This window comes from Calonectris borealis, chromosome 1, assembly GCF_964195595.1.
Source record: "Calonectris borealis chromosome 1, bCalBor7.hap1.2, whole genome shotgun sequence".
Lineage (NCBI taxonomy): Eukaryota > Metazoa > Chordata > Aves > Procellariiformes > Procellariidae > Calonectris > Calonectris borealis.
The window spans coordinates 32,273,441-32,286,956 of record NC_134312.1 but is presented as its reverse complement, the minus strand read 5'-3'; the positions used below and the strand labels follow the sequence as shown (position 1 = coordinate 32,286,956).

Genomic DNA, 13,516 nt, shown 5'->3' with positions numbered 1-13,516 from the left:
ACTTCTAGCGTTTACACAGAGACATGTCATTTTTGGAAAGTTAGAAGTAGGACTCAATAAGGAAGGCAACTGATTTTTTTCTTCCCCTCCAGATTATGGTTGATAATGACCACATCCCGATCAACATTGTGCTTCATATCAGCTTACTCTGTTAAACAAAGATGTTTGTCATATTGCTCTTTTGCTTACAATGATTAACTACTGAAGTAGTAAATAACACTATTAGTTAAATCAGACTATTAAGGACTCAATGAAGGAAATACTGCAATAATTTGTTTAATTCTGCAGCTCCAGAAACCTTAGAGCTAATTAGAGCTAATTTGTACTTAAGATATACTGAGATCACAAGAATCTTCACTGATCCTTGCTCTGAATTCTTATGTATTTAGTCTGTCAATTTGTTCTGGAGAACTGCTAAATTTGGTATCTTAATTTTTTTTTTCTGATTCTGATGAAGTTATTCTATAGTTATATAATACTATAAAAACTGACCTAAGTTATTTATAACTTGCCAATTAAAATATTTTTATTGTAAGCACTCAGCTTTTAAAAGATGTTTATAAAAATACATTAACCAAAATGCAATATAACCAAAAGACTGAATGATTGCTAGTAGTATGGAATGTCTTGGTGACTAACACAATAGCTTCCTCTTCCATATTAGTTTCTCTGAGCTTTCTTGCCACTTTAAAGTTTCATGCAGTTAAACAACTGGAAGTAAACATGGCCAATTTATCTGATCTATGGGTACAGAGATGCCTGTTGGCCAAAATCTGAATTCTTGTTTGTCTCTTTTTTTCATAAGGAAGCAATTCATTTTATGAGTCCATTCAATTTCAAATGTTCTGTTTTCTTGGTACAATCTCTTGTCTATCTCTTAATCTTAAATTCAAATTTTTCAGTTACTATGGTGGTAGAATTAGGATCTTCCCAGCGTGCTTCTGCAGGAGGGAAGAATGACAAACCAAGAATAGTAATCCATGGACTGAAAGACATTCATGGCTGGGGAACAAGCAAAAGCAACCACTAGTAAAATGCTTTTTAGAAATACAGCAACGTGGATAGTTGTGATGTGCTATGGGGAAAAATATGACAATCACTGAAAAGATTAGGGAAACTAGGTATACTAGTAACAATCTGCACTGCATACTCTGCGGAATGACTGTGGGGAAGTTTCATGTGTCTCACGTTCCATGAATTGTATTTACACAATAATGCATTTTAGAATGATTGTAAGTATAGTGATCAGCAAATGCCAACATCAGCAAGATGTGCAAAATGTATCGCAGAATGCAGCCTTTAAAGTTTATTAATATTGTTGCATTCTTTGTGCCCATTATCTATTTTATCGAATATCTTTTCAGAACATAATTTATAATTGAAAAGCATATATTTCATGGACCCATACTAGCATAGCACAATTCTGATCTCCTAAAGCCTTCATATAAACAAAATAATGTAAACAAAAAACAATCTTTATACCTCATACAATGGTGTAAAAATCTTGTTGATATAAAGTGATATTTTAAATTATACTATAAGCTTCAGGTGCAATTCAAATTCTACAAAGCAATGCTGACTTTATGCACAGCCCTAAACCTTTCCAGTTCCTAATAAATTTACCAGTTCCTTTTTGACAGACTGGAATGTCTTCAAACGTCCCTCCTTTTATCTATATTATTAGATACATTGCTATGCTATGGTACTGTCTGTGTGCACACAGAAAAAGAGAGACAATATGAACAGTATATTAGATAAACTACTAGATTATCAGCATCACTTGGGCTAAAAGCAAAACCAGTAAGTCAAGTGAAGCGATCATCCCCTTTTGTTCAGTACTCATGAGGTCAGACTGGGAATACTGTGTACAGCATTGGACATCCAGTTACAAGGCACTGAAAAACTGGAATATGTACAGTAAAGAACCACTAAGATAGTTTGGGGGCTGAAGCACGTAACATATGAGAAGAGATGCAGGGAACTCAGTTTGCTCAACCTGGAAAAAGAGAAAACCAAGGAGGAATCTAATCACAGTCTTCTACTACCTAAAGGGGGAGAAGACAAAGCCAGACTCTTTCAAAAAGTGCAGAATAAGAGCCAGAGAAGCTGTGGAATCTCCATCTTTGGATATTTTCAAAACTCAGCTGGGCAAGGCCTTGAGCAACCTGACCTAACTTTGAGGTTTATCCTGCTTTGAACAGGAGGCTGGACCAGATGACCCCTTGAGGCCCTGTCCTTCTCCAATTTTCCTACGGTTCTACTCTATTTAAAGAAATACTATATGAATCATAGACGCATGTTATTCTAGCTGTAAAATGAAATTACATTTTAAAAGCCATTCTTATTAGAAATTGAACTTTGTCAGTCCAGTCTAAGTCTTGTCGAAAATGCAAACATTCATTTTCCATATGCAACTCATACCTTGGAATCTGTAACTGAAAGGGTAACTTACAGGAACTCTTCAAATGACTAAACTGCTGACCAACATCCACAAAAATGTGCAATTGTCCTGAGTTCTGACTCAGGACTCAGTGTTGGCCAAACAGCTGGAGTAGACCCCTCATTCTCTCTGTTCTCCCATTCTTAGATGGTCTGGCCTTTCCTACATTTCACTGTCTCTTTTCATTTAGCTAGTTCCCAATCCAATTGCATACTCTCTTTTTCACTTCCCAAACACACGAGTCACCCCTTCCCTTCTACATTCTTCTGTGCTGCTACGGTCAGTGCACTGGCAAGTACTAGACGTTTCTTCATAGGCTGAACTTTGCAAAACCACTCCACACTTGAGTCAGCTTAATTTGCTGGCAAGTACACCGAACACAAAGTGCCATAGTAGGAACGTTAATACAAGTAAGTGCTGAAAAAGGGTGTATAACTTTCCTAATGTCATCATGCAGGTCAACAGTAAGGAAAAAGGCTTTTTTAAAATTCTAATAAAAATAATGGAAGTAATCAAATAAATTAATCTTAAAATGGAGCTTAATACATATAAACCCAAGCTTGTTAGTGATAGCAAAGCAGAGAATTCAGAGACTGAGACATTATTTTCAGCCTTTTGCCAAAGGCTTTCCAAGTGGTAAACATTCAATTGTTATGTTTTGTTTGATATTTTATCAGCTAATTTTCAAGTGAACTCAATGAAATTCTTTTTCACACAGATTTTTCAAAAAAATTCCCCATGCAATTGTACCCATATTTTTAGGGCTTGCTGGTCGTTAGCCAGAAGCCTAAAGCCGTAGCTAGTATTTTCTGTAAGTTTTTTGATAGCAGCAAAATAGTCAGGGAAGGCTCCCTCATGATTTGACTACCAGATCATAAATTATTTAAAGCGGGAAAAATGCACCTTTTGTAGGTATATGCTCCAATGAAAACTCTCTGGTGAAGATACCCTGCTTGCCCAGTTCTAGGGATAAAGAAAGGCCTGGTTAAACATTATGAAACAGATGGGGGCAAATTCTACAATCAGAAGGAAAATACATCAGGAACTCTCAAATAAAGTGCTCCAGACCAGTTGGGAGCCTGGTAGCACAGGACCTTCTGAAAATCTTGTCCCATTTAAACAATTATGGTGAACGTGCATAATGTCACCACTCACATATTTAAGTCAATACTTTGGAAACAGGTATTTAAAATTAAGATATTAAAATAAAAAATCAGTTTGAACCATACTTCACCATGGGCCATTGTTTCTAACAAGTACAGAATACTGTGTAATTGTTCTTTGTAACATCCTGTGTGCTGCACAGTTTCACTTAAATGATGCTAAACTTTGTGAAGAAAATAATCTAGCACTGGATGAAGGATATAGAACTTAAGAAAGCCAAGTCTGATATTTGGAAGCTGAGTTTGTTGGCTCCATAGTAACCACTTCACCTCACTGCCTATGCAGACATGCTTTGCATTTTAGTTCACTTTTACAGACTTGCTCTGTTGTTTACTTTCATTGTCTTTGTGAAAAAGTGGAGACAGAATTAGTACAAAGCTATCACACACTAGAACAAGACAGGCTAAGATTCTGTATGGACTTTTGAAAAGTATATCTTAAATTCTATGTTTAAAGTCAACATAAATATAATAAATATGCAGATTAAGGATAAGGCTTATTGCTTCAAATGAGGAGTTTAAAGAGCTGCTGCACTATAACAAGGGGTTACTTCTTAGAAAAATTAAAATAACTACTCTAAAAACATTTACTCTAGTTTCCATAAGTAAAACAGGTATGCCTTGCTGAATCATTCTGTAAAATCAGCTCAATACATTTACATAAGTAGCACCAAATCCCTTAGAGTAGAAATCAGGAATGAGAAACAGGAGAGTTATTTTACTACCTGTAGGATCTACTCATACAGATTGACTTCAAGATTCACATCCTGACCTAGTGCTCTCATTGCACTGGGCACCCACTGCCATTATGAGAATGTTATTATATTCACATATAAAGCTTTAAGGCTTGCTCAAACATCACTGAGCTACCAAATTACAGTTTTTAATATATGCTTTGTGAAAAAGGAATCTATACATTCAGATTTAACTGCGCAATAAACTAGCCCCTAGTGTTCAGCTCAAACATACTCTCCTCAATACAAAGGTTACATGATCTCCCTGTTCTGTTAAATATATAAAAAAATGTTTGAAATATTTGAAATATTACATTAATTATGGCTCTCCTCTTGTGAGTAATCAGTCAATCTGGTCACAGTACTACTGAGTACTCCTATTGAAGAGGAGCTTCCAGCAAGTACAGGAAATCTTTATGTCCCTGCACAAACTATTTTGACCCCATAAAATATATAGTGTTTTATAAACATGAAACAGTACAGAAGTAGAATTGTTTCCTCTTCATATTGACAACAAGCAATGTATGGCAGTGCCAATATTTCTAACAAATCTCTGTCTAAAATGTACAGTGCACTAGAACAATTTGTTTTAGCTTCATTCTAATGGTGGGTCTGATCCATTTTGCTAAAACGATTTGTTTTAGCTTCATTCTAATGGTGGATCTGATGAGAGATGAGTGAGAAAAGATTTTTTTAATAAATTAGATAATTTTCTATAAAGCATACAATGACCTACAGCTATCTCTTTATACAAATATTTTATGCAATTTATTTAGAAATATTCACCCTTGCTTCGTAATCATGCTAATAGGGATGCTGTTGGGTCAACTACATACAATTTACGAAGCATTCTGCACTATGCTGATTCCCAACAGAGGCCTTAACTGGTCAAAGATATTAACGCAATCCTCCTATACATCAAATTTCTAACAATTTCAGAATGAACCGATTCTGTTATTTAAGGAGAGGCAGAGATGCTCCTTTAAATTCCTGAAATAAATGTCTTGTGCTTATTATACTGAGATCACATTACATAAAGTAAAAAACAAATAAAAAAATCTCATAAAGTTTGAAAGTTTACTGTTCTCCCATGCAGTATTTATAATTTTTTTCCTAAAAATTAGCAACACTGTAATACACTGTTTGCATAGACACAAATGTTACGCTAAATGCTTCTGAGAGCTATCAATACTATTGCTATTATAAGCTAAATATTTAATAATCTATTTTACATTATTTTATTCTACATTAGCCATGTTTGTTCTTGACATTTCTTTAGAATGAATGATCAGCTGAAGTAGACTGCTAGGTGATTATCTTAAATTATTAACTCATCCCATTGAGTCATTAATTCACAGAAATGACCAGCTGCTCTGAAGACATTACTGAATTCATGGGTTTATGTCAGATACAGAAAATGTGCTCTTACACTGTACTGATGAAGACTTGCTAAATAGTAGCAGACTTCATGAAAGAAAGAATTACTGGGCAATAAAATATATCGTCATTAAAAGCATAAGCTGTGCACCGCAGATTTAATTACATGAATTCTTCAATGAACAACAGGATACATCACCAAAATAGTATTTTAACTGTGTTTCCCAAATGATGAATTGCCTGTAATATTACAAGCAAGGATCATAGTGTGCAACCTAAGAGAAAAAACTGGCCTGTGGTTGAATCTATACTGGCCCCAAACACAGGCCCAAGCTCGGGTTCTCCCGATGTTTATGAAGCACAGGCAACGCTCAAGAGTACACCAGAAGAACCCCAAACAAACAAAACCAACCAAAAAAACCCCACGGATCTGAATAAAATCGTTCTGGATTCAGATGACACTAAGGGGCTCAAGTCTAGAAGTTTTGTCCTTTCTGACAATGTTTAATTTAGGAAGCATATAAAAACTCTATTTGCCATGATGGGATGTATCAGACTAAGGAGAAAGCTCTAGTAGTTACACAAAAGAATCATATTACTATAAAACCTCCACAAGTGAGCAAGAAATTCCAGATCCAGAGATATCCTAATCCTTGTGAAAGCTGACCATGTTAGATTTTTAAAAATTTCAAAATTCTTTAAATTTCATTTCCCAAGCTAACAATGTAAATATTCTTAAGACTCAATATATTTTTACATCAATAACCTGAGTGTTATTAATAATACTTATTGATATTAGTTTTGCTAACTAATTGGTCTACGCTTTTAGCTGTCAGTTTACTAAGAAATAGTAAAATGGCAGGAAATTCAAAATGCTTTGACAAAAATACGGAAGAGTATGAAGACTAGTAATGATCCATAGGGAATCCAGGTGATTCATATTATTGGATATATCACTGATAAATGCTACTTAAAACCTGCTGTTCATTCATCTGTTTGAAACTGTACAATAATCAGAATGTTGTAAGCTAACTCTACAGCCAACTTCTAAAACTAAATATATTACACACTCCACAAATTTCTTTTTATCTTTCATATTGTAATTTCAAACTGAAATTGGATAAAACCCCCCTTTTTTATAAAACAATGTAAGCTATTTAAACTTCTTCATACAATTTTATTCTTTATTTGTTGACTCAAACATTAGATTTAATTTCATTGCAACTGAAACAAAGCAGGTTCATAACTAGAGGATTTGATCTTAAAATGGGTAAAATGTAAGAAAGTGAACAAATTACTGGCGATAATTGATGTGAAGGGTTCAGCATTTGGATGTGAACTACCTAGTATTTGTTGTATGCATGGTGGGGGGTAGGGGAAGCAGGAAAAAGAACTGAAGGAAAAATTCTGCATTTTCATGAGTCCTCTAAATTAAGAAGTACATGCCTAGATGGCAAAATACAAGATGGGTTTATCAAAGGCAGTTAGAAATTGAAACAGAAATTTTAAGATGAAGAAAAGCTGGATTTATAAAGCACCTTACGTACCAGACCACTGGAAGTGATGAAAGAGATTACAGTGGAGAAAGAACTGGCTGATCAGATGGGACAACAGTCTATATTAAATGGGGAAGTCTTCAGCTGGGACTGTTTTCTATCAGTTACTCAATGGCTGGTTTGGGGCTCATCCTCTTTATTGTTATTTTCTCAAAAGCATGCAACTGCTAATGAAATCTGTTACTATAAAGTTAGAGGCTCTGCAAATACAAAAGCCTTACTGTAAATACAGAACAAGTCTACGGTCTAAGGAAACCCAAAGGAGATGACATATAACCAAAGCAAAGTGCTCAAACACAAAGCTATGCTCTTCAGAACTAAGTTGGAATCAGATCAACCATGAGAAAGATCTGAGTAGAGCACTATCACAGAATGATTTAACCACTTATATATGAAGTAGCTGTTGAAAGGCAACTGCAATTCTAAGTGGTACCTTCCTCTGAAATAGGAAATAAATGACACAATTAAGACATCATCTAGAATACACTGTTCCAGCCTGATCAAATTAACTCCTCTGAATTTTGCTTCGAATTCAGAAATTCTAATTTTGAATCTGGTATATCATTCAACTTTGCACAGTATGTCTTGGGTCATGCCAAAACACGCTGAATAGTCCAGTTTCAAGAAAGATTACTCAAACTGCAGCAGGTGCAACGAAGGACCATTAGGATGGTCAAGAGAACACAGAGTCTCTTTTGCAAGATTGAGACAGGCTGGCATATTCAGACAAACAAAACAAAAAAGGGTATGAGGGCTTTCTATATACACATCAGAAGAATAAATACTACAAGAAGAAAAGTTAATTAAACTAGAGAACATTACCGGCACAAGGACAATTTGTATCCATTAGCTACGAATAGACTGAAGAGTGAAAATCAGAAATTTTCTAGCCATGAGAAAAATGAAGAAAGATCTTGAAATTACCTTCCACAGGGTAGCAACAGCAAAGACAGCTTTACATGTTTTTGAACTACAGTCTATGATGCAGTTGGCAACCATGACAGAGGACTGATTTTGACCTGAGGGAAACTGTTTCGTTCTACACTCCCTTATCTTTTTTTCCTAAGGAAATGACAGCTGAAATAATTCTAAATTCTGTAGGGAAAAATCTAAAATATATCTGCTACTAAAAACAGCAGTGTAAATATACTCTCAGTAAAAGAAATATTGCAAGGTAAAGAATCTTTGAAGAGATTGCCAACTGATTTGGGATTTGCAAAATTAACACTATAGATTAATCCTTGTATTGGAAGAGCAGCTCAGTAAAGGAAATAGGGCTTAGGCGTTGTGCCCTATTTGACTAATGGGGATGCACTGGGTATTGAACTAATTGACTTTATGCACATTTTGCCTACATGGTCAAAATTATTCCTATCACAGGACTAAGACCTGTATCCACGACAAGCAGAGGGCAGTTTCCTAAACTACAACACAGAAGGCAAATTAGAGGCTGGATGGTAGCTGACAAAGCACTAAGTGATTGTTCGCATTAAGCACCAGACCACTATATATCATAAACAAGCTTTCTTTACAGGAAGAGGTAACAGTATACCAATAGTCCCACTATATTGTTAGGCTTTTATTTGTAATGAATATCACAAGGCTATTTCATATGGAAATATGGCCCCATTCAAGTCAGTATTAGACAGATATACAACCTGGGAAAATAAAAACTACAAGCTATCAAGAATTGACAGTAAATTGTTCTTTTTAATCTAAGGAACGGTGGCCAATAACATCAGAACTTGAGAGCAGCAACCTAGATTGTCTGTACAGAGATTGAGAACAAGATACACTTATTAAACCGCAGTCTGTATAAGCTCTGGTGCATACTGGATTGACTCAGTTCTTAATTTTTCACTATACCAGCCTCCTCTGTTTTACAGCAAATATTAGCTGGTAAACAGTGTCACTAAAGACATATGGACTCAGAAGTCTAAGTGAAAAAATAGATAAATGTAATACAGCTCATTTGGGAGTGGAGTGAGGTGTTTTTTTTTTTTTTAAATAAGCACTCTGAAAATTACATTAACAAAGCATCACTCTGAATCACTGGAGATAAAAAACTATAATGTATCCAAGTTAAATGCCCAAACAAAATATACTCTCAATTTCATTTCACTAAACAAATCTTCCAATAACACCTCACTTAGCAAGTCCCTGCAGCAGGGAATCTTGCAAGCAGTCTGCTCTGCAAAATACTACTGGTGCAGTAACCACAGCAATTTCACGAAGGCTGATAAACTGCACCATGCGCGTCCACCTTAAGAGCTGCTAACCAAACCTCTAGAATCCATAAGAGAAAAAGAAATGCACATATCCATGTGCTAACACATTCCAGCAAATTCCCTCTTCCTTAAACAGTAGGCGACATTGCCTCCAAGGCTGTAGGAAAATGTGTATGGCAACAAGTAGACAGAGAAACAAAGAAATATTTGTTTCTATCATTGTGAGAACAAGATACACCTATTAAACTTCAGTCTGTATAAGCTCTAGTGCATACTGATCACCGTGGCATATCCTAAGAATGAAAAGAACTTCAATGTGACCTATATTCTATGTCTTCTTAGAGCCTGGGAAGCACCCTTGAATCTAATTTTAAAAGCTACCGTGTAAAACCAATTAGGGTAGGATCCACTAAGCGAATCACTTTTGAAGGCCTCTCCTGTAACAAGCTACAAAGATGAAATGGCTTTATAGATTTACTGCCTAAAAAAAGGAAGGGAAAAGTTTGAAAAATATAAAGAACTATGTATTATCTTTTTTTAATGAAGGTGAGACTTGAAATTTTAATTACGTCATATTATTGTACTATACATATTTTTTATTACTATGTTGTATTCTCACCACACATCCTCTTACACCTGCATTACTAAAACTCCACTAACAAATTAGCTGCCAATTTAACTGCTTTAGAATCTGATCTTGCTCAAAGAAAATATGATTATTTGAACACTACTATAAGTCAAGACCAGCATTTTAATAAATGGAATTGTAATGCAGCAATGAAATCATGGGAAGCTATCAAAGAAAAGGTGATCAAGTCCCTTGCATTAAATTGAGCGTATTTCATTTTGAGAAAAATCTGTGGCTTTGTTAAACTCACCACCACCACATACACACAACCCCTGCTGCCCTTTTAATTAATCCTGTGGGACAAACTTAGTTTTTACTGTAAAATCTAGTAAATGAAGTGTGCATAACGATTTTGTTAAATCTGAAATTGCTCTTTTAATTAATTGGCAATTTTCTCAGCATACTGTACTGCCTATTGAAGTGACATTACTGAGTATCCCAAATGCTTTTCACACTACAGAGAAAAAAAAAAAAGGGAAAAAAAGAGGAATATATATAAGAAACAACACCCCTCCAAGGGAAATAGGAAAAAAAAACCATCACTGGTTCTAACGGGACTGGGGAGCGGTTAAGAGACCCTCAGTGCTTCATAAATAGATTTTAATATAAAAAAGCTGACATATGTGGCAATACAGCTTCTATATTGTAACATCATGACTTGGTCTCTCTTGACTTGCACAGTTCCTGGAGAAGCATGTTACAGGGATTAAATCCCTTTGAATGTTAATGTGTTCCTCTTTTGAACCACAAAGAATATTAATCCTCCTCCCCTCATCTACCAACAGCTGCACTGTTTTTTCCTACTTGACAGAGAGGAACCAGATACCATGGCATGATTGACCTGAATGTAAATATTGCTATTTGTTTTTGAGCTGCTTACTTTTTGCAGAAATTTAACAAACCTGGCATCAGCTGGTTTGTGCAACCTGCAGCACAAATAAGAGTAAGTGTTCAGGCACCTAGAAATATCTTTCTAAACAATTACATCAGAAGAATTGTAAAAATAATTTATTACCTTATTAATAAATTAACACACTTTACAATCCCCTCGAACATTTATAGTGACTAGTACAGGAAGTCAGACTGGAATGTTCCCAGAGAAAGGGCATGCATGTGTGTACACAAATACACATGCATATATAAATATATATATATATAACGGAAAAGCAAGGGTTAAAGCAAACAGCTACAGTTCAGTTCAGGCATGATTCCAGCATATACGTCTAGGGTCATACATAAAATCTTTACGAATTAATCTCAACCCTATGCATAACTCTCATTCAACTACTTCACACAGTTTGCAAAAGGACTCCAATTTCAACAAAAGCTAGATAACATAAGACAAGAATATGCAGGCTGACCATAAAACAAATTCACTAAATTTCCAGTATCAAAATAAATATTTTCACACATTTGAAGAGTCCTAAGACAGAGTGCTTTTCATTCACGTTTAAATGTACAACTGACTGATAAGCCAATACAAAACCTGGTCTCCATATATAATCCTTTAGAGTCCCAAACTTCAAAGCCAGGAAACAAATCCCATTGTATTTACTATTCTGAATTTTCACAGACATTTTACATTCATTTTCACATTTTGGCCATCTCTATCTTTGAATTATTTAGAAATATCAACACTGCAGAAGCAGATTATATGTAAATTAATAAGAAAGTAGCATGGTTTATGTTCAGAAAAGAGATTATGTTGATTAATTAATGGAAATTTCCAATCCATTAAAAAAATCCTCAAAAGACTATCATCTTTCTGACACTGTACTACAATATTGAAGCCTTTGGCATAAATTATTATTATCAATTAATGAGTAATGTGCTGATGCACTTTACAAAAATCATGGTACTATCGAGAAAGACAATGTCTAACAATGTTATGCTTTATTTACTTCTGTAGTTCAAAAGCAGCCCAAGCTGTTAGATAGCGTACAGGCTTAAAGTGGTAAGAAAGAAAAGAGGAAGTATTTCCATATAAACTACAAATGTTAGTATCATACATGACCTGGTTGATGAACTTAACACGACAATTGCAGTGTACTTCTTGAATAAAGACGCCTAACAAAAAATCTACTCTCTCGTATTTATGATATGAGCTTAACTAAGGACGAAGAGTTATTAACATACTTCAAAAATAGTCACAAAGCTATTATAAACAGGAGTTTGACTGCACTTAGGATTTTATTTATTTAAAAACGTCTTTGTGCATACGTATTCTTCTCAATTGATCTTGGATACTTTAATAGAAATAAAACTCTTGATTACCTTGCATTTTCCACTGAGGTACCATTACACCCAACAACATAAGGGTAACAGTCTGCTACATGCATGGAGGCTCTTACCCCAGGGTTAAAACAAGATAACTCAAGGTAGCTTGAGTGTGCAGTGGTGGATTTATAATCTGAGATAGAAATCTGCATTAAAGACAGTTATGTAGCATTTCCCATGTAGCACCTTGCTAGCCCGCTGTTCATAAAAAACCAAGCACATCCCACAGAAAATAGATAATTATGAAAATAGAGATGTGGTAAGAAAAGTGTAATCTGGGGAAAGAAAAGCATGAAAGCATGAAAGACATGAAAGATGACAACCTTTGGATTCTAAAAGAATTCAAAAATATTTAAATATCATGCCTGGGTAGAAGAGAGATTTTCAGATGATATGAAAGTTTAAGTCAGAAGATTTAGCATCTAGTTCTACTACAATAAACAGTTTTAGTACTGAAAACATATTTAGTTCCTTATGGCTTAACAAAGGTGAACCACATCCTAAGCCCTTGCTTTCTAATAATTAAAATACGTCAAATGGAAAAGAATGGTGAGTTTGTGAAACAGCATTGGTAAGATCACATGGAAGGGCTTTGTCCAAAGAGTCTGCAGTAAGAAAAAATGAGCTAGACTTCATTCTTGCTCTGTGTGTCTGAGAATACTGGATCTGATCTCTATTAACACTAATCATACATTCTCTAGTCTGGTAAATTTGACTTAAAAGTGAATATAGACGAAATCAATATCCACCTTACTGCATTTCACACAAGTCTGGCAATTCAGAAATGATATTAAGACAAATAATTGTCTAAGCACTATATAGAAGTTAAAAATCATGTTGTTTATTTAGCTATTCTTCATACAGAAGCACAGACAGACTTTGAAGTACTCTCAATTCAAGGAAAGAGGGGGTGGAAAGGTGAGAAGAGGAAGAAGAGTGCTTCACATAGCTTAACACTGACCCATTCAAGCAGTTAAGGAGCAGCTTGGAACAGCTCCAAAGGCTAAAGCAGCTCCCTTTCCAGTTTTGCTTGGCCAGATGGAAGATGACCACATTTCAGGATTTCAAGCAGTGCTTAGGCTTGGAATATCTGATGTGTTACTCCATTTTTAG

At 35.1% G+C, this 13,516-nt stretch overlaps 1 protein-coding gene across 8 annotated transcripts in view; it reads right to left on the bottom strand.

Moving 5' to 3' along the window:
• The window catches only part of PNPLA8 (patatin like domain 8, phospholipase A2), a 42,380-nt gene that overhangs the window by 7,699 nt on the left and 21,165 nt on the right, over positions 1 to 13,516 (bottom strand). Inside the window, exon 9 of one of the 8 annotated variants that reach the window (XR_012673274.1) lies at positions 12,401 to 12,549. The exons of 4 other annotated variants lie outside the window; for them this stretch is intronic. Coding sequence is in view for 2 of the 4 variants with exons in the window: in XM_075147872.1 (XP_075003973.1) it covers positions 12,919 to 13,008 (90 nt within the window). In the remaining 2 variants the exon portion in view is untranslated. Of the gene's footprint in view, positions 1 to 12,400; positions 12,550 to 12,597; positions 13,009 to 13,052 lie in introns of those variants that run through there. 3 more of the 8 variants (XR_012673286.1, XM_075147872.1, XM_075147899.1) reach the window with 3 other exon arrangements.